The sequence below is a fragment of the Myxocyprinus asiaticus genome, chromosome 24 (genome assembly GCF_019703515.2).
Source record: "Myxocyprinus asiaticus isolate MX2 ecotype Aquarium Trade chromosome 24, UBuf_Myxa_2, whole genome shotgun sequence".
NCBI classification, from domain to species: Eukaryota; Metazoa; Chordata; class Actinopteri; order Cypriniformes; family Catostomidae; genus Myxocyprinus; species Myxocyprinus asiaticus.
In genome coordinates, this window is record NC_059367.1 from 2,372,501 (window position 1) to 2,397,977 (window position 25,477).

General features: G+C 36.7%; 1 protein-coding gene across 2 annotated transcripts in view; it reads right to left on the bottom strand.

Annotated features, from left to right (window-relative positions):
• Window positions 1–25,477, bottom strand: part of cltcl1 (clathrin, heavy chain-like 1) — a 66,392-nt gene that overhangs the window by 9,550 nt on the left and 31,365 nt on the right. For both annotated transcript variants that reach the window (XM_051652647.1, XM_051652646.1), the window contains exons 11-29: window positions 25,122–25,259; window positions 24,740–24,904; window positions 22,422–22,602; window positions 22,167–22,330; window positions 20,712–20,837; window positions 20,489–20,631; window positions 18,015–18,249; window positions 17,738–17,860; window positions 17,493–17,638; window positions 16,138–16,321; window positions 13,156–13,348; window positions 12,635–12,792; window positions 9,188–9,352; window positions 4,207–4,314; window positions 3,950–4,117; window positions 3,665–3,814; window positions 3,441–3,572; window positions 3,228–3,338; window positions 1,208–1,378 (exon numbers count right to left, since the gene is read on the bottom strand). In XM_051652647.1, the coding sequence (XP_051508607.1) occupies window positions 1,208–1,378; window positions 3,228–3,338; window positions 3,441–3,572; window positions 3,665–3,814; window positions 3,950–4,117; window positions 4,207–4,314; window positions 9,188–9,352; window positions 12,635–12,792; window positions 13,156–13,348; window positions 16,138–16,321; window positions 17,493–17,638; window positions 17,738–17,860; window positions 18,015–18,249; window positions 20,489–20,631; window positions 20,712–20,837; window positions 22,167–22,330; window positions 22,422–22,602; window positions 24,740–24,904; window positions 25,122–25,259 (2,961 nt within the window). The remainder of the gene's footprint in view (window positions 1–1,207; window positions 1,379–3,227; window positions 3,339–3,440; window positions 3,573–3,664; window positions 3,815–3,949; window positions 4,118–4,206; window positions 4,315–9,187; window positions 9,353–12,634; window positions 12,793–13,155; window positions 13,349–16,137; window positions 16,322–17,492; window positions 17,639–17,737; window positions 17,861–18,014; window positions 18,250–20,488; window positions 20,632–20,711; window positions 20,838–22,166; window positions 22,331–22,421; window positions 22,603–24,739; window positions 24,905–25,121; window positions 25,260–25,477) is intronic.

Sequence of the window (25,477 nt, forward strand, 5' to 3'; positions counted from 1 at the left end):
CTTTGACCCATAAACAAAAAAACAAACAAAACAAAACAAATAAGCATCATGTCTTTGACCCATAAACAAAAAAACAAACAAAACAAAACAAATAAGCATCATGTCTTTGACCCATAAACAAAAAACAAACAAAACAAAACAAAACAAAACAAATAAGCATCATGTCTTTGACCCATAAACAAAAAAACAAACAAAACTAAACAAATAAGTATCATGTCTTTGACCCATATCTAAAAAAACAAACAAAACAAAACAAATAAGCATCATGTCTTTGACCCATAAACAAAAAAACAAACAAAACAAAACAAATAAGCATCATGTCTTTGACCCATAAACAAAAAAACAAACAAATAAAAAAATAAGCATCATGTCTTTGACCCATAAACAAAAAAACAAACAAAACAAAACAAATAAGTATCATGTCTTTGACCCATAAACAAAAAAACAAACAAAACAAAACAAAACAAATAAGCATCATGTCTTTGACCCATAAACAAAAAATAAAATAAAATAAAAATAAAAATAAGCATCATGTCTTTGACCCATAAATAAAAAAACAAACAAAACTAAAGCATTTACAATGGGAGTCAAGCAGCTTAAAAGTTAAAAACAGAATTGTGAATCTTGTAATTCTTCTTTTATAATTCCAAAAAGAGTAATATCTGAATATTTGAAATGTTTGTATATTTGAATCTCCTAAGCTTCCATTGTAATTTCTATAGTGAAAATATTTTATATTAAGAATTCTTAATTTTATAATATAATATTATACAAGCCTTTTTAGGGATGTAACAGTTCAATTTTATCATGGTTTTGTTTATATTTTTAAAAGAGCCACTTTCTCCCACATTCATTGCAATAAAGAAAGACACTAGTCAGCATCAATACTCGCTGAGCTACCCAGGCCCGTAAACCTGGAGATATTAACACGATTCGACAACAGAGGTCACTGTTGCCCCAAACAATGCAAATGTACAGTTCTATCCTACTAATTGATAATTTGTACTCAAAGATCTCGTGACCCAGTGGTTGAGAAACCCTGCTGTACATATTCACAGTGAAGGATGCATCCAAATTATTATCAAAATGACTGTGATAATTGTGTGACATTAGATGAAATAATACCTGTAATATTCCTTTAACATATTGTCCTGCAGAATTTATATTGAATAATGCACTGCATCTGTGTTGAGAAGTGTGTTTGTACCTTATAGAGTTTGTCTCTCTTGCAGAGCTGAATGCTTTGAGTCCAGCGCTGGTTAATTTTGTAGAGATACGCAGCGATGCGTCTGAACTCTATAAGCTCATGTGTCTCCAGTCTCTGAGCTAAACCAATTGAATCAAAGTTATCATACGCATCTATAGAGGCTCGCAGACCCTAAACAAAGGAGGAGGAAACAGATGGTTCAGCTCATGGTGATCATACAGTATTTTCACTATTTGAATCTCAAAGTTGAATGCATGTAGATAAATACATGAGTGTTTCTTCATCTTTGAGCGATTTCATGATTATTTTTATTAAAATGAACAGATTTCAACCTTCATCATTTATTTTTACTTTTCAAATGCTCTTTATGTTTATACTGTATTTGATTGTTATAGTCTTGTCCCAGACTTTCAATATTAAACTATAAAAATCCATTATAAAAATACAAATGATTACATGTTTAAAACTATGATCATCTAAACAAAGAGGGAAATAAACAAACCATTCCATATTTATGGTGTGAAAATTATTTCTATCGATTAGCCAAATATAACAACCCGGTTGCTAGGGAGGGTAGAGTCACATGGGGTAACCTCCTCGTGGTCGTGATTAGTGGTTCTCGCTCTCAATGGGGCGTGTGGTAAGTTGTGTGTGGATCGTGGAGAGTAGCATGAGCCTCCACATGCTGTGAGTCTCCGCGGTGTCATGCACAACAAGTCACGTGATAAGATGCACGGATTGACGGTCTCAGAAGCGGAGGCAACTGAGACTTGTCCTCCACCACCCGGATTGAGGTGAGTAACCGCACCACCACGAGGACCTACTAAGTAGTGGGAATTGGGCATTCCAAATTGGGAGAAAAGGGGATAAAAAATAAAATAAAAAACAAGTGGACAAGAGTGTCAGTCAAGAGCATTCTTGAGATGAAATATGAGACTAAACAAATCAAAATCAAGGGAAATATATCTTTTATCCCCTGTCATTCCTAGGGGTGTGAATCTTTGGATTGAAAGCGAATCGATTCGATTTACAATTCATAGGTTTTTTTATTAGATTCAAAACTATTTTTTTGCAAATTCAGAAAGATTCAATTTGATACACTTTTAAATTCAATTTGATTCAATTATCGATTCGATTTTGTATTTTTTTCAAATGCATTAACAGGATTCTTTAAATATGTCCCCTGATGGGGGCCTGGGTAGCTCAGTGGTAAAAAGACGCTGGCTACCACCCCTGGAGTTCGCTAGTTTGCTATCCCAGTTAAAATCCCAGGGCGTGCTGAGTGACTCCAGCCAGGTCTCCAAAGCAACCAAATTGGCCCAGTTGCTAGGGAGGGTAGAGTCACATGGGGTAACCTCCTCGTGGTCACTATTGTAGGATGGGGCGCATGGTAAGTTAAGCTCGGATGCTGCAGTGGATGGCGTGAAGCCTCCACATGCACTATGTCGCCGTGGCAACACGCTCAACAAGCCACGTGATAAGATGCGTGGGTTGACGATCTCAGACGCAGAGGCAACTGAGATTCATCCTCTGCCACCCGGATTGAGGCGAATCACTACGCCACCACAAGGACTTAAAAGTAAGACTAAATTCAGTTTCCTCAAGGCCTCATATGCAAATAAAGATAAGAGAAAAGTGACGTGTTCGATTTTTAGCATTTTAAACAGATTATTGACCAACACTAACGATTCTTGATTCAAAAATCATATTTCTAGATCGATGCATATGAATCGCCAGGATTAGTAACCGATGCATCGAGAAAACGAGTGAATCGGTACACCCCTAGTCATTCCTAACCGAGCTGTAATGTTGCCAAATTATGCAAAAAGTGTACAAAAAAAAAGATTTAACTGTGTGTATTTAGGATGCATCAAATGTTAGCTATGAAATTAGCATTAGCGAGACAAAGGAGTCATCTACTTTATTTTAAAAATGTTACAAATGTCATTTCCAGCACAGAATTCGATTAAACACAATACACAATATAGTGTGTGAATGTATCTATTGCTTGTGCATCTACCTGATAGTCTTCTTCTTCTGTCAGCAGGTTATTTAACGCTTCATTCACAGCTCTGTTATTGTGACTTTGTACTGATCTGAGATACGGTTTAACCAGCCGTAACTGATTCACCTGCAACACACAAACACAGACCAGCTCAACCTCACAATGGACCGAAATGACACCAAAACGTCTACTGTATGTCATCATTTAGATGTGTGTGTGAGTATTTACTCTGCTGAAGTAGTTGACGGCTCTGGAGTGGTCGAGTCGAGGTGTGAGTACAGACAGCAGATCGTTGAGCAATAGTGGTTTATAATCCAGATAAAACCGCAGAGATTCATAATACAGCTCCACATTCGCCACCTTAATGAAAGAGAGACACGTGAGAGATGAATACAACAAAACCAACAATAAACGTCTTCCTGTGACAGTCCGGAGAGAGTCTCTGAGTTTACCTTGCTGATGAGCTCTTTAAATGAAGCGTCTCTCCAGGCGTCTGTAGGATGAGACATCATCGTCATGATAGCGTTGTCATACTCTTCATATTTATCATACAGGAACACAAGCTCCGCCCACAAGTGGGCCTGCTCCGCCGCTCTTAACACCTGACCAATCACAAGACACCAACAACTATTAATGCAACCTGACTAAAAATAACTTTTATTAGCAAACTATCACTTTAATTTCAAATGTTGCCATTATGACAAACAGGTGTGTAGATAAAAGACATGACATGTTACTTTGGGGATGTTGACTCGGGACCAGAAGAGCTCCAGATGTTCTCTCATTCTCTGAGGTTTGTATTTGGAGTAGAGGATTGCCAACTCGGTGAACATGCCCATGTGGGCACGCTCCAAACCCAACGCCGCCTCTAACAGCGCGATCAACTCCTCAGAATAACCGCGATCCTGAGGGAGAGAGAGACAGAAAACAGTACAGGACATGATTATGATACTGTCCTGATTTCTCAATTAATGATGTTGTGAAGATTGTTCACCTGGTAGTAGTGAATGAGTTCTTCCAGTTCATCAGCATGAGTCACTATGTGAAGTCCAGAGATCTGTGCCAACCGGAACTCCTCGCCGTCTACACACGCGAAACACACCTAACAAACACACACACAGTGTAACAGTGCTATAGTTACAGGGCGAACAGTAATTTTGTTGTGTCCCAACAAAATTATGACGAAATGCACTAATGTTTTTGTTTGGTGATCAGTGTTAATTTTCACAGTTTTTGGTTTTAACCATAGTTTGAGTCTTTTGACGAAAATGTCCTTTAACCCTTTAATGCATACCTCGGGTCACCTAACTGCTCAATTACCAAAAGTGTAAAGGGTCATTAAAGACCCGAGATGTGTAACAGTGTTGCTTTTTTGGTGTGATTTTTATGATTATTTCATATCTATTCAAGTTTATTATCACATGATATATATTTCTTGTTTATTTCAAGACAAATGAGTACTATATTCACACAAATGACTACTATATCACGTTGATTTTCTGTGTGACAATGGTGAATTATTAGTATTCCATATGTGTTTACACATACATGCTATTTCTTTCTCAAAGTGGCGCTGATGTTTCAGTGATTGACTTGATTTACAGTTGACATTGATATCTGATGAAGAAGCAATGTGGAAGTAAACTATAGCAAGTGTAACACATGAACAGTATGATTTGTCTATTGTTGTTTGAAGTTGTGCGTTTATTTAGACTCAAAAAGTGCCTGAGAAAACACATATGTACAGATTGTGTAGATTGTGTGTTATGTGTAGCTCAATATGTGTTTGACAGTTGAAACTCATGAAATTACAATGTAGAAGAAATGAATCTTGTTCAATACTTGTTGCATCATCTCTTTGATGTATGAAAAATCCTGTAAAACAACTAAATATTGCAGAATATATTCTATTCTATTATTTGCTAATTGTCTTGAAAATGTTTTGAAGATTTGACACAATCTGGGCATTTTGCAGATGCATTTGTGATATATATAATTGCCGGGTTGCTAAAGACCTTAGTATGTGATAATATTTGGCAAAAACCCATGCATTTAGTCAACTTTTGTATTAATCAGTTTTCAAACTTTTCAATTTGAGTCAGTTTTACTCTAAACTAAACTGACTAAAATGGCACATAATTTTAGTCAATGAAAAGATCATGTTTCAGTTGACAATAATGCACAAAATGACAAAAACGTGTCAAACTGTGTGTGATGGACCAAACTTTAATCAAATATCTGAAACGTTTAGAAAAATGTATTAACATTTATTTGTTTAAAGATGTATCAAAAATGTAAAAGATACAAAAAAGTAACAGTCTTTGTGAAAACCTGTGCTCTTGAATTAATATTCTGAAGTATTAGCTCATTTTAGACATACTATATTTTGAATTCTTCATGCTTTAGAGACTTATTATATTTCAGTGTATTAGGCAGTTTAGGATACTGCATTGCGTGTAGTGTGCTTTTTATAGAAATAGAGTATTCACAACACAGGTTACGTGTTCTGACTAGTGCATAACATTTTCAAGTTTACCTGTTTATTGCCTTCATTGTCTGTGCAGATCTACAGTTGAAGTCAGAAGTTTACATACACTTAGGTTGAAGGACACTCATTTTTTTAACCACTCCACAGATTTCATATTAGCAAACTATAGTTTTGGCAAGTCGTTTAGGACATCTACTTTGTGCATGACACGAGTAATTTTTCCAACAATTGTTTACAGACAGATTGTTTCACTTTTAATTGAATAAATCACAATTCCAGTGGGTCAGAAGTTTACATACACTAAGTTAACTGTGCCTTTAAGCAGCTTGGAAAATTCCAGAAAATGATGTCAAGCCTTTAGGCAATTAGCCAATTAGCTTCTGATAGGAGGTGTACTGAATTGGAGGTGTACCTGTGGATGTATTTTAAGGCCTACCTTCAAACTCAGTGTCTCTTTGCTTGACATCACGGGAAAATCAAAAGAAATCAGCCAAGACCTCAGAAAAAAATTGTGGACCTCCACAAGTCTGGTTCATCCTTGGGAGCAATTTCCAAGCACCTGAAGGTACCACGTTCATCTGTACAAACAATAGTACGCAAGTATAAACACCATGGGACCACACAGCCATCATACCGCTCAGGAAGGAGACGCATTCTGTCTCCTAGAGATGAACGTATTTTAGTGCGAAAAGTGCAAATCAGTCCCAGAACAACAGCAAAGGACCTTGTGAAGATGCTGGAGGAAACAGGTTAGACAAGTATCTATATCCACAGTAAAACGAGTCCTATATCGACATAACCTGAAAGGCTGCTCAGCAAGGAAGAAGCCACTGCTCCAAAACCACCATAAAAAAGCTAGACTACAGTTTGCAAGTGCAAATGGGGACAAAGATAAATTTTGTCACTCTGGTCTGATGAAACAAAAATTTAACTGTTTGGCCATAATGACCATCGTTATGTTTGGAGGAAAAAGGGTGAGACTTGCAAGCCGAAGAACACCATCCCAACCTTGAAGCATGGGGGTGGCAGCATCATGTTGTGGGGGTGCTTTGCTGCAGGAGGAACTGGTGCACTTCACAAAGTCGATGGCATCATGAGGAAGGAAATTTATGTGGATATATTGAAGCAACATCTCAAGACATCAGCCAGGAAGTTAAAGCTCGGTCGCAAATGGGTCTTCCAAATGGACAATGACCCCAAGCATACCTCCAAAGTTGTGGCAAAATGGCTTAAGGACAACAAAGTCAAGGTATTGGAGTGGCCATCACAAAGCCCTGACCTCAATCCGATAGAAAATTTGTGGGCAGAACTGAAAAAGCGTGTGCAAGCAAGGAGTCCTACAAACCTGACTCAGTTACACCAGTTCTGTCTGGAGGAATGGGCCAAAATTCCAGCAACTTATTGTGAGAAGCTTGTGGAAGGATACCCAAAACGTTTGACCCAAGTACAAACAATATAAAGGCAATGCTACCAAATACTAACAAAGTGCATGTAAACTTCTGACCCACTGGGAATGTGATGAAAGATATAAAAGCTGAAATAAATCATTCTCTCTACTATTATTCTGATATTTCACATTCTTAAAATAAAGTAGTGATCCTAACTGACCTAAGACAGGGAATGTTTTCTACGATTACAGGTCAGGAATTGTGAAAAACTGAGTTTAAATGTATCTGGCTGTATGTAAACTTCTGACTTCAACTGTAAGTTGTATTTTTACATTTATGTTGCAGATATAGTGATTAATCTCACATATAAATAGTATGCATTTGAGTGAGGTAATTAACCTGTTTGTAAGCTCTTTTCATTCACTAATCTCAAGCAGGCAAATCACAACATTCAGGATTTTTTTTATTATACACTGTATAAATTTCATTTCTATCTAGATGTTTTCATTATGATTGTGCACTGTTAATATCTCGCAGTATTACTTTTGTCTTGTCCTATTTCATTATCAACAGTATGTTTGAATTAAAATAGTTTAATTATCGTCATTATATCATCATTTTAGTCTCGTATTCATTATTGTTAACCAAAATGTAAAAACCCTTCGTCAACAAACACTTTCGTCAGTAATTTCATTGACGAGATTAACAATGTTGTTGTTTTTACTCCTGTTTGCGCTCATCCCTGAAATTATTGACCTATGTGATCTCAGCTAGTTGAAGAGCGTTGATGATGGTTTAAAACTAAACGTGGATGTGGTTTGGATATGACGTTCTTCATTTAAACATGCCAGCTGAGGGGATTGTAGCTAGCTGGGTTACTATCTTTTTTTTTTTCTCCCAATTTGGAATGCCCAATTCTCAATGCGCTTTTAAGTCCTCGTGGTGGCGTAGTGATTCGCCTCAATCCGGGTGGCAGAGGATGAATCTCAGTTGCCTCCACGTCTGAGACCATCAACCTGTGCATCTTATCACGTGGCTTGTTGAGCGTGTTGCCACGGAGACATAGTGCGTGTGGAGGCTTCAAGCCATCCACCGCGGCATCCACGCACAACTCTCCACGCGCCCCACCGAGAGTGAACCACATTATAGCGACCATGAGGAGGTTACCCCATGTGACTCTACCCTCCCTAGCAACCGGGCCAATTTGGTTGCTTAGGAGACCTGGCTGGAGTCACTCAGCACACCCTGGGATTCGAACTAGCGAACTCCAGGGGTGGTAGCCAGCGTCTTTTACCACTGAGCTACCCAGGCCCGCTGGGTTACTATCTTAACTATCTTAAATTGACAACTTTGAAGCCCATCTCTCTGAGGATTTTGTAAAAACAATGTAACAACAGAGACAGTTGACCTACTGATGTCATCTGCAACCTTCCATGACGTCACCCTCAACCAACGAACTTTGAAACAACGCTAAGCGTTATATTAAAGCAGGCTTCAAAAGAGTCACGTAACGAGGCCTTTTATTGGTCATTCGATTTCTATTTTCGTTTAAATTCTGCCCACAGTCAAATCTTATTGGTCCAAATTCCTGCTGCACATAACTGTATATTAAAAAGCTAATTTATTTGGACTAGCCGAGATTTTGCCGCTTCATGTAGTATTTTGCTTTCACTGAGAACAGAATATTTACTTGACACTGCCTGGTTAAGCGAAAGTGTTTATATGAAACTGCTTCAAGTCCCTGTAAAATGCCTTCACAATTTTCTTTCATGTTTTAACGTATTTCTTATCGAAACGAAAAGTTGGGGCTGGACATATGGAAACACCATGTGACAGCCACATGATTTGCTACTTACTAGTTGAGGGATTCTCATTCTAGAGAGCATTTGATTGTACAAAATGAGTGAGTGCAGTGAGTCATTGATACTTTTGTTCTGTTTTCCTGGAAGAGAAAGACTGTAAACTTAAAATGTGTGAATTTAGTCAATGTTTAGTACACTAGCAGATAGATGACCTCAGAGCTAACAGATGTGAATTAAAAGACACAAAACTCTCATTTAGATCAGCCTTCATGCTGAGTTTCACTGCGTTTCGCTCACCTCTTTCCACGTGCCTGTGCAGCTGGCCTTGCGCGCGCTGTCAACGGCCGCCTGTAACTCACCGAGGTGAACGAGCGTGGACGCCAGACGAGCAAAATTAGACACGTTATTAAAAAGCAGCCGGGCAGCTTCGAACATGCCCTCTTCATAACACCGCTCTCCAACCTACAGACAAGAGAGATAAACACATTACTGAACACATCGAAAACATTGAGTATGTAGTTGCTCTGTGACGCCCCCTGGTGTTCACAAATTACAGCATTTAAAGGACACATCCCAGGCACAAGAGTCTGATTCCGGAATTAAAAATCTATTCATTTTCTCCATAGGGGAACTGATTATTAATGATAACTTATAAACCTATAAAAAAAGACAGTGAGCTCTAAAGTTGTTAATCGATGGTATATGTTTTAGTTGAAGCCATCAGTCTGCATAATTTCAACTTATTTTTTAAAAAGTCATGTTTAATTGTAAAATTCCTTGTGAAGAACTACACTAGCCAGAATGATCCAGAAGCGAAAGATCCCCCAGTCAGACAAAAAAAAATGATTATTTTGATAATTGACTCATCTAACGATTATTAGAATGATTATTTGACTATTCTGGTGATTATTACAACGATTAATCGACTATTCGGCGATTAATCGTTAGCTCTTAACCGATTATTCAGCTTGTGCCCGAGTTAAACGGTTGTATTAAACTTTCTTCTTAACAATAAAGAGGACAAAATCATCTTTTAAAAATACCTCTACATGACATTCACTGAATTAAAGTGAAAAATACTTTTTATTAAGTTTAATTCAGTAAAACATTCACTGCAATAAATCCTATTTTTATCAAGTGTTTTTGTCTTGTTTTCCATTTAAAATATAAAAAAATCCTCAAAACAAGAAACATTTACTTGAGAAGCAACATATAAGATATTTAGACTTGCTTTAAGAGAATGTATCTGAAATAAAAGTGCATTTTATATATAAGTGTATTTTTTCACTTGGTTATACTTCTGCGAGTGCAGTAAAGACTAAATATACTTCTATTCAAGATTCTCTAAAAGCAAGTCTAAATATCTTATATGTTGCTTCTCATCTTATCTGCTGCTTCTCAGGTCAATGCATCTTTTTTTAAAGGATTTTTAGATATTTTAAATATTTGTATTTTTAATATTATATTCAACATTCTCAGATAACAATTGTTTCTTCTGCAGTATAGCTGCTAAAGTAAATGTACGTTGTTTTAAAGGAGTTTTAGATCAAAAACGTATTTTGTTGTGGTGTATAATGGGGTGAAGACTCTCTCACCTTTCTGTTCACTTCAATCCATCTTTAACTCAAACAAACTCTCTCTTTTAATAAAGCTTAATAAACACACAGTGACACATGCAGTACTGTGCAAAAGTTTTACACACTTGTGAAAAACTTTCAAAGTGAGGATTTCTTAAATTTATCAACTAACGTCATACAAAGTCCAGTAATCATGTGCGCTCGAGGGATGAGCGTCCCATGACAGAGTGTGCATCAGCCGGATACAGTTTCAATCTCTCCTCCTCAGATCGGGACATTCACACAACTCATAGAAGAGGCGCTGACCGCACAGAGACAGTTTCTGAGTTTGTAGTTATTTACATGATCTGCTTCCTTATTATTTGAACATTAATAATGCTCTAACGTATTAAATATAACTGCATTTAAAATGTAACGCCGGGGTGTTTCCTTTAAAGAGCTCCGGCTCCACTTATTCCACAATGAGTGTGTTTCTGTATTTATTTGCTATTTTTGCATTATAATTCCCTCATCCTTTGTGATCTACATCACCTGAAGCTGTGAAAGTTTAGAGTGCATCTGTGATCTGTGTAATTCTTCCTCTCCTCAGTCAGTCGTGAACTGCAGTGCTGCTCTCACGCGTCATCATTAGAGTTTAATGTGATCTCATGTTACGTTAAATGAGATCAAACAACTATTCGACAACTACAATTTATGTCAATTTGTTTTTTACTGTCGACATGGTCGATAACGTTGACTGATCGTTTCAGCCGTAGTTGTAATGCATTATACTCTAAAGTATAACTATGAATAGGGGAAGTCTTATAGTGTATTATAACTGTAGTTATAATTATTTATGAGAAGTTATAACATGTTATAAGGTGTATTATGAGACATTATGAATTCATTATTATGCATTATACTCTGAAGTATAACTATGAATAGGGGAAGTCTTATAGTGTATTATAACTGTAGTTATAATTATTTATGAGAAGTTATCACATGTTATAAGGTGTATTATGAGACATTATGAATTCATTATAATGCATTATACTCTAAAGTTTAACTATGAATAGGGGAAGTCTTATAATATATTATAACTGTAGTTATAATAATTTATGAGAAGTTATAACATGTTATAAGGTGTATTATGAGACATTATGAATTCATTATAATGCATTATACTCTAAAGTTTAACTATGAATAGGGGAAGTCTTATAATATATTATAACTGTAGTTATAATTATTTATGAGAAGTTATAACATGTTATAAGGTGTATTATGAGACGTTATGAATGCAGTATAATGCATTATACTCTAAAGTATAACTATGAATAGGGGAAGTCTTATAATGTATTATAACTGTAGTTATAATTATTTATGAGAAGTTATAACATGTTATAAGGTGTATTATGAGACGTTATGAATGCAGTATAATGCATTATACTCTAAAGTATAACTATGAATAGGGGAAGTCTTATAATATATTATAACTGTAGTTATAATAATTTATGAGAAGTTATAACATGTTATAAGGTGTATTATGAGACATTATGAATTCATTATAATGCATTATACTCTAAAGTTTAACTATGAATAGGGGAAGTCTTATAGTGTATTATAACTGTAGTTATAATTATTTATGAGAAGTTATAACATGTTATAAGGTGTATTATGAGATGTTATGAATTCATTATAATGCATTATACTCTAAAGTTTAACTATGAATAGGGGAAGTCTTGTAATATATTATAACTGTAGTTATAATTATTTATGAGGAGTTATAACATGTTATAAGGTGTTTTATGAGACATTATGAATTAATTATAATGCATTATACTCTGAAGTTCAACTATGAATAGGGAAGTCTTATAATGTATTATAACTGTAGTTATAATTATTTATGAGAAGTTATAACATGTTATTAAGGTGTATTATGAGACATTATGAATTCATTATAATGCATTATACTCTAAAGTTTAACTATGAATATGGGAAGTCTTATAATGTATTATAACTGTAGTTAAAATTATTTATGAGTAGTTATAACTTATTATACGGTGCATTATGAGACATTATGAATGCAGTTTGATGCATTTGTAATGTCTTTACAGTGCATTATAAATATGGGCTTCATAGAAAGTGTTACCAAAAATACTTCTGGAGCCAAGACAGCTGCAACCTGTACCTGTTGTATATGAGCGTTATTTGGGCCGTTTATAAAGTCCTCCAACTCTGTGAGACGGCTTGTTTTGGCCAAAGCAAAGATGAGCTCCGTCTCTACATATGACTCTCTGGCTTTCTTTCTTGCCATTTGAAGAAACTTCACCAGGTCTTCCCAGTTACCTATAAAAACAGACACATGCACTCACTATTTACACAATATCACAGAAATGGTACATGAGAAGCTAAAAGTACTGTAAAATAACCACAAAATCCCATTTTATGACAATAAAGAGCAACAAGCAAATATCAATCAGTTTACCAAGTTAAGGGAATAGTTCACACAATACTCACCCTCATGTTGTTCCAACCCAGTATTACTTTTTTTCTGTCTTGGGACAAAAATGGAGGCCAAAAATGTGTGCATGGATAAAACATCTTTTCTGTTCCAAGACAGAATGCAAGTTAAACAAGTTTGGAACAACACAAGAGTGAGTAAGTGAGAGCTATCCCTTTAAAGCAGTTGTAGGTCAGGGCAGCTCTCACCGTTTCTACTGGCAGCATCCACCACCTCCATGTATGCAGAAGGTTCTCCAGCTTTGATATAAGAGTCGATGGCCTCTTTCACGAGACCTTTCTGAAGCTGAGCTTGAGCGAGATGACTCCACACCACTCCCTCTCCACAGCGCTCAGCAAACTCGTACGCCCGGTCCAGATGCCCGATGTGCTCGATCAGAACCTGTATACAGCATTAATTTCAAAACCGGCTAATAATATTTTCTATTTCCTAACTCTATTAATTAACTTTTTCAGTTTAATTTTCACACTAGGACATACCACAATTTTAATTTGCTTAATTGTACATTCAAACATGAATGTTTGTCCAAATACAGCATGTCATATTCCATGACATTCTGTGTTTTATTGCTGATCCATGGACATGTATGTTTTTAAAGGATGAGCTAAACGCAACAACTTAAACTATTTTAATGATTCAAGTATTGCAAATTATCTGCACAATTGTGCAGAATTTGCGGGAGAAATAAAGGGTACTTTGTTGTGGCTTGCTTCTATTTCATACATTTGTTCAGTTTCATTAATTGACTAGTTTAGTGACCACTTCTGGAGATGCCACTAGGTGGCGACAAACAAGTGTCTTATGTGCAACGAGTGAGTCGTTGAATCATTTTGAGATGTTCAAGAATGAAAATCTGCCAAGAGACTTTATAGTGTTTAAGCATTATAAGAACAAAGCATATCTATAATTTCCATTCAGTTTGTGAACTGCCGAGCATGACTTTTCATCCAAAAAGTCTAATAATTTTAATGAGTATCAATAACGTCTTTACCTTCTCCTTTACTCAAATTTGCATGTCAAATCTACTGACTTCAGTCAGAACAAAGCAGATAATTTTCCTACAGTATTTAAACTGCTGAGCATGACTTTTATCAGAAAAGACAACATTAGCCTAATAATATTAATTTTGAGTTTAAATAATGTCCTCTCATCATTGTAAAGCACATTTCACATGAGCTGAGTCGAGGCATCAATGCTCCGCTCAATGCCAGCATCAAGCGGTGCTTTGCCCTCCACATGACAAGCATTTATGTTTAGGTCTTAGCGGGTTTTTTTTGTAAATGTAACTACTGTAGTTCAATAACTGGGTCTCAGGATACTCGGAAACAATAAGTTAATAATGAATTAAAATAAATAATGAGACATACCGTATATATCTCTACATAACTTTGGACAGTTTTAAAATATTTATTGTAGCTTTGTACTCTCAAAGACATTATTTGTGAGGCAAAAACATGTGTGAAAAACACTTTGGTGTGAAGTTGGAGCCGAGGTTGCACTGACGCGTCACTTCATAAACTTCAATGTGTTTGGCAGTGCTAACACGAGTTATGTGAAAGCCCCTCAACATGTATAAACATCAGTCACTTTTACACATTAATAGCTCTTCCGCACTTTTCTCAAGATAGACTCACATGTCGATGCTGAAGTAAACAAACAACATGCCCCTCTCATTCAGTCGGTCGGTACATGTACAGGTCATTCAGTTTGTTTATGACTGAGAAGTTACTTTCACGAGTGCCGCTTCTCACTGTGCAGGTGCTGCTGTAGCCAAGCACGCGATTGGCTGTAGCTGTAACCAATCAAGCAATCTGCCTCGGTTGGACCGCGATTGCCAAGCACCCGATTGGCTGCTGCTGTAATCAATCACGAGGGTGTAAGTGCCCTTAACCGTTGATGTTGTTTCAAAATGCGCAGCCACCAGCAGTGTCAAAATGATACGAATTTGTGTATTTGACTCCTATTCCGATTCCTAATCGTTCCATGTTTTTGTACATGTAACAAAAACCTTGCTAGCAACACAGTCAAACCATTTTATTATACTGAAATATTTTCCAGGACAAAATTATTTTCCAGGACATTTAGGTATTTTTCTAATTTTCCATGACTGGAAAACTGCATTACAAAATTCCAGGTTTTCCAGGACGTGTGGGAACCCTGTAAAATAGATGATAGGTAACAAAGTAATTACTTTGTCTTTTCTTTGTAACACAGACAAATCTGACTGTAACACCATGGTCAGGTTTGACCGCATATTGAGGCATCAATGCAAAATCTGACACTTCAACACAAGTGGTTTACAAAAATGGTACGATTTGACAAATAATTGCTTTTTTCTTTATAATGTCTAAATATATATCTAATGCATAACTTATGATTATATTAGAACTGGGTTATAGAGATCAGCCAATGCATGAAGAACTGAGGCCATCTACTGGTTTTAATTGTTATTTCATGTAATTGTTATTTTATGCCAGCAGATAGTCCCAATATGTAAGATATTTTGAACTTTTCACTATTTTTTAGAACTGATGATAACATAAAATATGCTTATTTTTTATGAAAATTAATAGAACAAGTAATTTAGAGGTAAATAAGGTCAGAAGTACCATAAAATCCCCCTAAAATGCATTACTTTAGTCTTTTTACTTCAAATTTGACCCGAACAGTAAACTGTAAACCTCTAATGTACAGTGGTTAAGGGTTAAGTATTAACTTTGTCTCAGATGTTCCTTCTCAAATTACTAAGGAAAAATAAAATAGACACACTTCAGTCAATTGTTGACATAAGTAAGAGTATAGAGCTATAAACTGAATGTGGATAGCATAGCTCAGATCATTTGGACTTGGAAGAATTTGATGAAATGTTTGAGTTCATACTGATTGCAGACAGGAATCTTGGCAAATCTGAGCACAACAAATTGAGACATTGCTGAGATCTCTTCTGAAACTCCAGATAAGACTCATACGTATTTTCCTCAGGAGACCATCAAAAGTCTCCATTTGCCCTCCAACTAATCTAGGCGAAACAATTGAGATATTAAAGAGATCTCATTAGTTTTTCATTTAAACATCTTTTTTACATATTTGTGGTGTGGCATAACTTTAATGATGCATTACAACTCAAACTCCACTGTGGTGTGGTTGTTAATGATTGTGAATTTGTGTACCTGTATGGCCGAGGTGTTAACATCAAACTTCTTAAAGATGGAGAAGGCCTCTTCATACAGTTCGTTGCCAATAGCAATGTTTGCGATATCAGGAGCGTCATAATTGTCCAGACGGTTGATGTATTCCATAACTCGTGTGCGGTCCGCTTTTATCGCTGTCAATATCAGCAGGTTCTGCAGGTTTCTGATACATAAAGATCCTTTTTATTAACACCAAATATATTCAACATCTACAGCAACATTCAATTAAATTCTATTTTTCTTTTCATTGGAAATTGGCCCAATTTCCAATGTGCTTTTTAAGTCCTCATGGTGGCGTAGTGATTCGCCTCAATCCGGGTGGCAGAGGACGAATCCCAGTTGCCTCCGCGTCTGAGACCGTCAATCCGCGTGGTTTGTTGAGCGCGTTACCACGGAGACATAGCGCATGTGGAGGCTTCACACTATCCACCGCAGCAACTACACTCAACTTACCACGCACCCCACCGAGAGTGAACCACATCATAGCGACCACGAGGAGGTTACCCCATGTGACTCTACCCTCCCTAGCAACTGGGCCAATTTGGTTGCTTAGGAGACGTGGCTGGAGTCACTCAGCACACCCTGGGATTCGAACTAGCGAACTCCAGGGGTGGTAGTCAGTGTCTTTTACCACTGAGCTACCCAGGCCCCAGTTAACATTCAATTAAATTCTGACACTTTGTCTACACCAGTCACAATGTGACAAAACTACATCGCTCACAATATATTCAAGCTGCTTACAGCGCAAGCATCACAACACACCTTCTAATTTCTATTTTTACTGCGAAGTTCCCCTACCACTGTATTTTATTTTTCCACAATGATTAAAAATGAATTTTGTTTTATATTTAAATTCATTTCATCAAAGCCAGCTCATGATATTTAAAAATATACAGTGATGCAGAAACACTAACATTATGCGTGAAGCTATACATATCTTCTAATTTCATATCATTACACATAACCCTATTATTGGCCTACTTTGCGCTATTTTTAAGTGTTAGTTTAAATACTCACGCATCAGACAGACACTTTTGGAGCATCTCGTTTAACATTTTGCAAAAACATATAGAGGTGAATTAATTAATGTTGTGTATAAATATTTTGCTGTAATCAACAACAAAGCCACACATGCATCTGTTTTGGCGTTATGAGTGTTGCCATAGAAGAAACAAATATTTTCAGCTTTATAAAGTTGTCTAACGATTCAAATTTTAAGATTAAAGATGAATTGCGATTAATTAATCACCACATTATGTAATTAATTCTATTAAAATCTGTAATCCGCAAACTTAATAAAGTTGTCTAATTACGAGAATGCATGAATGACTGACCTGTGTTCACTGAATATAGAATTCTCCAGAACTATTTTCTCTAGAAGTTCTATGAGTTCATTAGGCAGATCTGCCGTCATAAACGCCTTTACTGTCACTGACACATCCTCTGGATCCTGTGTCTCAGGTAGAGCCGTCTGAACCACCTGTGCACACACATATACAATCCGTATCAGCAATACTGTATATACAATAAATACTTCAACATATTGTGTGTTTGGTTATGTTTTCTCTGGGTGTCTTGCCTGGTCTATCAGGGGGCGTCTGAAAGGGTTGGTCTCCTCTAGAACTTTCGCCCAAAGATCCGGATCTTTCCGTCTTACCAGATACCGCGACTCACTTTTAAACAAAGAGTTTTCATTGCACACCTACAGCAGAAAAGAAAACACAGACTTAAGAGTTAATAATAATAGCAAATATTTATCTAAAGAACATAATTTACAGCTGGATTATAATCTTTTGCTGGAAAGATTTTACATGCATCATATTGACAAAGTCAGGTCAAAGGTCACAGTAAGGCACCTGTATGAGTTCAAGGTCACACTGTCCTCTCTCATAGGCCACAAATGCCAGGTGAGGGTCTCTCTTCTCACAATAGCGCCCCACTGTGGCGCTGTCATAGTGCGCATTCTCTCGGAGGAAACGCTCAGGACTGTTGTTGCTGTCGATGTAGATCTTAGCAAGGGCATTATGGGTAGCCGGTTCTTTACATCCTTCCTGAACACGAGACTCCAGCCATGACAACAGCAGCTTCAGTCTGAGAGTGAGGAGGAGAGACAGACTTTTATAGATCAATATATCAGTATTTGTGAAGTACTTAACTAAAAGTAGAGATGCTCCTGACTTAATTACATGTTTCAGTAGCATGACAGTATCTCAGCTATTTCCCGCTATTAAATGTGGCTTTTAACAAGCTTAATTATCCACGAGTAGCACTGTAGCTTCATAAAACGCTGCTTTTGTCACATTGTATTACAAACGCAGTATTGAAGCCGAGTTATATCAAACACTGTGATGCAGTAGGTTTTCACGAATCCACCTCTGTCACAAAACTGGTTCAAAACTGGATCTGCTAAGACCTACTGGGAGATGTGTTACTGTTCGTAAAAGCAAATGATCCCTCAACCCGCAGAAGCACGTAAGTACAAGGTGGTATTTATTTACAGTGCGTCAAGAGAAGTAGCAGAATCCAGTCGTGAGGTAAAAAAAAAGTGCACAGTCCACACACACACACACACAAAAACAAAGTAACAAAAGAAATATGAACAAGAAAGAAAAGTTGAAAAATATATATCCAAATATACATCCAAACAAAGGAGTATCTAACATATACCCACTTTGAAACAGCTCATGGCACCACTGTTGCACGCTTGCCAGGCTTGTCAAAAAGCATCACTGATGAGTCTGGGCTCCCCTTTTATATACCCAGATTCCTCCCCTAATGAGACCCTACCATTAACATGTAAGTATGGTAAGTATATACCACCATAACTACCACATGTACAGTTGAAGTCAGAAGTTTACATACAGCCAAATACATTTAAACTCAGTTTTTCACAATTCCTGACATGTAATCGTAGAAAACATTCCCTGTCTTAGGTCAGTTAGGATCACTACTTTATTTTAAGAATGTGAAATGTCAGAATAATAGTAGAGAGAATGATTTATTTCAGCTTTTATTTCTTTCATCACATTCCCAGTGGGTCAGAAGTTTACATGCACTTTGTTAGTATTTGGTAGCATTGCCTTTAAATTGTTTAACTTGGCAAACTTCTTGGGTAGCGTTCCACAAGCTTCTCACAATAAGTTGCTGGAATTTTGGCTCATTCCTCCAGACATAACTGGTGTAACTGAGTCAGGTTTGTAGGCCTCCTTCTATCGGATTGAGGTCAGGGCTTTGTGATGGCCACTTCAATACCTTGACTTTTGTCTTTAAGCCATTTTGCCACAACTTTGGAGGTATGCTTGGGGTCATTATCCATTTGGAAGACCCATGTGCGACCGAGCTTTAACTTCCTGGCTGATGTCTTGAGATGTTGCTTCAATATTTCCACATAATTTTCCTTCCTCATGATGCCATCTATTTTGTGAAGTGAACCAGTCCCTCCTGCAGCAAAGCACCCCCACAACATGATGCTGCCACCCCCATGCTTCACGGTTGGGATGGTGTTCTTCGGCTTGCAAGCCTCACCCTTTTCCTCCAAACATAACGATGGTCATTATGACCAAACAATTACATTTTTGTTTCATCAGACCAGAAGACATTTCTCCAAAAAGTAAGATCTTTGTCCCCATGTGCACTTGCAAACTGTAGTCTGGCTTTTTTATGGCGGTTTTGGAGCAGTGGCTTCTTCCTTGCTGAGCAGCCTTTCAGGTTATGTCAATCTAGGACCTGTTTTACTGTGGATATAGATACTCGTCTACCTGTTTCCTCCAGCATCTTTACAAGGTCCTTTGCTGTTGTTCTGGGATTGATTTGCACTTTTTGCTCCAAACTATATTCATCTCTAGGAGACAGAATGCATCTCATTCCAGAGCGGTATGATGGCTGCGTGGTCCCATGGTGTTTATACTTGCGCACTATTGTTTGTACAGATGAATGTGGTACCTTCAGGTGTTTGGAAATTGCTCCCAAGGATGAACCAGACTTGAGGAGGTCCACAATTTCCACTTGGCTGATTTCTTTTGATTTTCCCATGATGTCAAGCAAAGAGGCACTGAGTCTGAAGGTAGGCCTTAAAATACATCCAGAGGTACACCTCCAATTCAGTACACTTCCTATCAGAAGCTAACTGGCTAATTTGGAAGTTAACCATGGTTTTACTATAGTAATATTGTAGTAACCATGACTGTAGTAACTATGGTTAATTTTGAGGTTATTATGGTTTTTCTAAAATTCAATGGTTAAAGTATCATGCGTTGTTGGAATGCAATAACACGACATCAAGCTTGTGTAGAGTATGTTTAGGTCTTTAGAGGAAGGGCCTCAGTTATACCGGTTTCTTTTCTCAACTTCCTCAACCAGTTGGTCTGTGCTGAAATCTCCTCGTACTGCCTGAATAAGAGTCTTAATTGTGTCGTCAGAGCAGTCCACATCCAACAGACCACCAACAACCACCGGCAGACGGCTGGGGTTTACCTACACAAACACAAACATGCATCATAAAATAATGATTTTTTAGATAATTCATAATTAAATCACTCATGGTTTGATTCTACCTTCTGTATGTAGATCTCAATGTATTTCTGCAGGCTGTTGCGGTACAGATAAAGTACGAGATCATGGACGAAATCAAAGCGGTCGCACACGATGATGAGAGGCAGCTGATCTGTGAGTTTGGCTTCCTGCACAACGACAGACAAGAGCACTTCATATATACACTGTACTTACAAATACAAAGTTAATTAAAAGAACAACAAAGCAAGAAAGAACAAAAACTGTAAGAGACACACTGTATTGAATGTTCAAAAATAATTATTATCATTACTGCCAGATTTTGTATTTGTATTTAGTATTGGTGCTTAGTACGGAAGCCCTGAACCGCACTAAAAAAATAAATAAAAAAAAATAAATAAAAAATTAACTGGGAAATTCTTAATCAAGAAAAAAAAAAACCCCAGAATGTTAGAGAGTCTTTTAATACATGAAATTCCACAATTAAATTAATATACCTCAGGTTACATATGTTTCATATGGCATTCATTATCAAATGTGACAATGTTATTTCTGATTGTTTGATGACCATCACCACATTTTGTCACCTTGTCAGCTTTCATGCTTAATGATAGTGGCACCTGGTGGCCGAGGTTGGTACCACATGCTAATTGTTAGCTAGCATGAAAAAAAATTCTCATGTGTTGCCTCTAGAGCAGAAAACAAAAATTCTGAGAAAAAAACATTTCAGAGGAAAACAAAAATTCTGAGAAAATTTTTTATAGAGGAAAGTGAAATGTTCAGAGAAAAAAAAAAAAAACATTTGTGCCTGAGAAAAATGTAATGTGTTGCCTCTTGAGGAGAAAAAACAAATTATATTCAGACAAAAACATTTGTAGACAAAAAAAAAAAAAAAAAGGATAGAAAAAAATGTAAGAAAAAAAACAAATTCAGAGAAAAAATAAGTCAAAGGAGTGAAAAAAAAATTCAGATAGAAAATAAAATTTGCCAGAGGAAAAAATAAATGCAGAGATTTTTGTTATTTTTATGTAGAAATATTTTTGCCCAAGAAAAGTGTTGCTTAGTGTTGCCTCTTGAGGACAAAAACAATTTTTCAAAGAAAGAATATCCAGAGAAAAAATATATTTTCAGAGAAAAAAACATTTTTGCAAAAAAATGTAGGACTCGGGAAGGCACAAAGACCCACAAAAAAAATGTCACATAGTAAAAAACAATTTCACCTTGCAGTTCAGGGCTTCCGTAGCTTGGTAATATTGTGTGTAAAAAGTCATGGCAAAAAGCACTTTTATGTCTCTTATATCAGAAACAGAATGAGCTTTATTGCCAAGTATGCTTACACATACAAGGTATTTTTCTTGGTGACAGGAGCTTCCAGTGCAAAAACAATACAACAACAAGACAGAGATAATAATAATAAAAATAATAAAAAAGACCTGAAGACATATGTACTGCTTATTACACATCAGTTCACTGAGGATTTGTTTTTCTGCATTCTTCACCTTGAGGAAGTTTTTGACGTGTTCAGCATTGTAGCAGTTGCTCTCTCTACAGATGCGCTCCACCTCTTTTATCTGGCCCGTCTTACACGCCGCCTGAATGTATTTAAAATGGACATCAGGGTCTTGACTGAAGTTCACAATGGAGCCCAGAAAATAAAACAGTCCTGAGAGAGAGAAACAGAGACAGAGAGGGTAAAGAGACAGCTCTACAAACCTCTTTAATGTGTCAGACTCACACAGTTATGACTTTCTCACCCTCGTAACTCTTGAAAGACTCAAAAAGCTCCACTAGTATTTGCGTTCCGAGCTTCTCGTGGTATTTAGAGGCGATCTGAACGCACAACTGCAGGTTTTGTCTGAGGTTAGCTGCTAACATTGCCCTTAAACACTCGACAGAGTCGCCAACAGACAGAGAGCCGAAGAAATTCACCAACCACTGACAGAGAGAGAGAGAGAGAGAGAGACAAAGAAAGAAAACATTTGTATATTTTGTGTACTCTTACAGAATTCAATTATTTCTTTTTACTTTCTTTATTTACAGGGTTTCCACACTTTTAGACCAGTCATAAAGAGCGATTTCTAGTACAGGTACACCGATATATCAGTTTTACTGATGAGCCCTTTAAGCCCGGATGGGGCCCGCGAAAAAAGAAAAAGCTGAGAAGCTCTATTTTCCAATGCATGCTGGCATTATGACCAAACCTGAACAAGTGTTTTGAAATTTGCAAACAAATCAGAAGTGTTCCGCTTTGATCATTTATAAAAATGTTAGACTGTACATATTATTGCAATCAGTAAAAACATGGACACTGATTGTTTAATGAACAACAAAGACACTTTAATGACACTGATCATATAGCCATGTGTCATATGTTGCTGGAAAGCTCTCAAACAGTAGAATACAACCAGCCTATTTACTCATCAATAAAAATATAGCGAGTAATAGCTAAGTATATGTCTTTGACAATTATGTTGGTGTTGCTTATATGCCGCATTTTCGCTTATAACTTCATGAAAAATGGACAAAATTATCACATAACATTACTTAGAGGAGGTGATTATCTTTCAAATGAGCCCACAGACAAGGTAATTGGATGTATAGATCATTAGATAATCCACATGAAGCACAATGTTACATATGACCACCAGGAGATGACGCCGAATACATGACACAGACTCAATGATGACTCAAATGACACAGAATGAAACTCATTAATGTATGCATGCTATGTATATGTTTAGTCATTGTTGTGTTTGCATGTGTAATTAGTTCTTATGTACAATTATTATGTTTTATTTGGTTGGAGAGGCTTCTGGACACATGGAGACGTTTTTGGACAATATGGTAAATTATTTTTGTAATGCTATAACTTTTGATTGCTTTGTCATTTTTCATAGCCACCTTATTTACAACCAGAAATTTATATTGTCAAATAAGAAAAAAAAAAGTGCATTTTTGGCTAAAAATGTTTTGTGATTGTCCAGTAGTTTCTTAGGCTGAGAGTCTCAGAATGTATCATAATCTATATAATTTAAAAAATTAAAAAGTTTTATTTACAATGGTACCAAACACTTGACCTTCTTTGTTTTTTTTTTGTTTTTTTAGTTTTGTTTGTATGCCTCTGAAACAATAAATCTTTAAAAACACCTTTAGAGTTTAAAGAATTAATATCTGCCAATAGTTTTTTTTATTTCCGTGTTCCTCTGAAAATTACATTTTTTAAAACGAAGTGAGGGCATGCAAAGAAAAACACGACTATATAGAAACGTCCCTCGTCACCACATACATTGTGTCTCCAACATCATATTATGAATAATAATAATATATAGGCTATAAAAAGCTTAATATGGTAAATATTAAATATAGAGCAATGTAATGGAGCCAAGTCTACTTCATTTCAAAATAAGAGTCCCTGGTGTGTTTCAGGCTTGTTTAGTGTTGAAAGTCTCATGTTATGCCAGGCCTGACTCCAGCTCTAAGATGTAAGGTGGGCCATAGGACCCTCCAGGTGGGCCGAACAGTTGGAGGGGTGGGTGTAGGTGTAGTTCTCAAGGTGGGCCAAGTTCATGATTGGGTGGGCCAGGCCCACCAAGGCCCCCCTGTGGAGCCAGGCCTGTGTTATGCACCCAATCATCTTTTTCCTGATTATTATTGGGATTTTGGTTGAAAAATAAACTACATCTGGGATTGTATTCATTTTGGACTCTGACCTCTATGTCTGTGCCAACTAAGAAAATGTTGTAACATTCTATGAATCGATTGTAAGAACTATCGGCCGATTAATCTGTTATCGGTATCGGCAAAATCCACTATCGGTCAAACTCTAATTTCTAACCCATTCAATATATAAGAGCCAAGCAAATAAAATAAAAATAAATAAATAAATCTATATTCATAATTTAAATATTTTCATGACTTTCCAGTGCTTCACAATCACAGTTTTAAAAAATGCAAATATTTCCAAGTTTTTAATGACTGTGGGAACCCTCTATTTACAGTATTTAAAACACAACATAAAGTGAGAGCGAGTAAACACACACACATACACACACACACACACACACACACACACCTCTGGATTGAGCAGGTGTGTGTGTACGATGGCTCGTTTGATGTCGTAGGGGTCAGTGTAATTCTCCAGCGCTCTCTGCAGTAAACCAGCTTTCTCACACAGTTGAGCGATGTGAGTGCGGTCGTAGTGTGTGAACATCTGATTACCCAGAATCGCATCTGCTACCTGTGAACAGACACACACTATGTAAACACTATGTAGTAAAGTGTACACAGTACCGAGACTATGCCCAAAGGAGTGAGCATAGCTAAAGATCTCATTGTGACATTTTAGTGAGTCTTTGATTGTTTGACCAATATCAATTATTTTGATAATTTCTTTAAATGACACACCACCATGTCAAAGTATACGCAGTATAAGATTGTGTTTAATCAGTGTTCACCTGAGGGGCGTGAATGAGATTCATCTCCAGGAGGCGTGTCTGTAGAGGCCCCTCCTCCTGCCTGTTGTTCTTCAGAGTGTCCAGTAGGAATGAAGTACACTGCTGTATGAGATTACCCTCCATAAAGACGTCCACCACCTGAAGAACACACACAAACAAACGCAAACATTAGTAACTTAAAAGTAATTTTCATTAAATTGATGTTTCGGGCACTTTTAACACTGTGGAAACAATTTTTCACACTCTCACTAATTTATTTAGTTTGTTTACTAATATATGTCCAACAGTGTATGTACATGCATCACGGGAGATTTATGTCATTTTTTGTTATTGAATTCCCACCACAGTGTCATTTT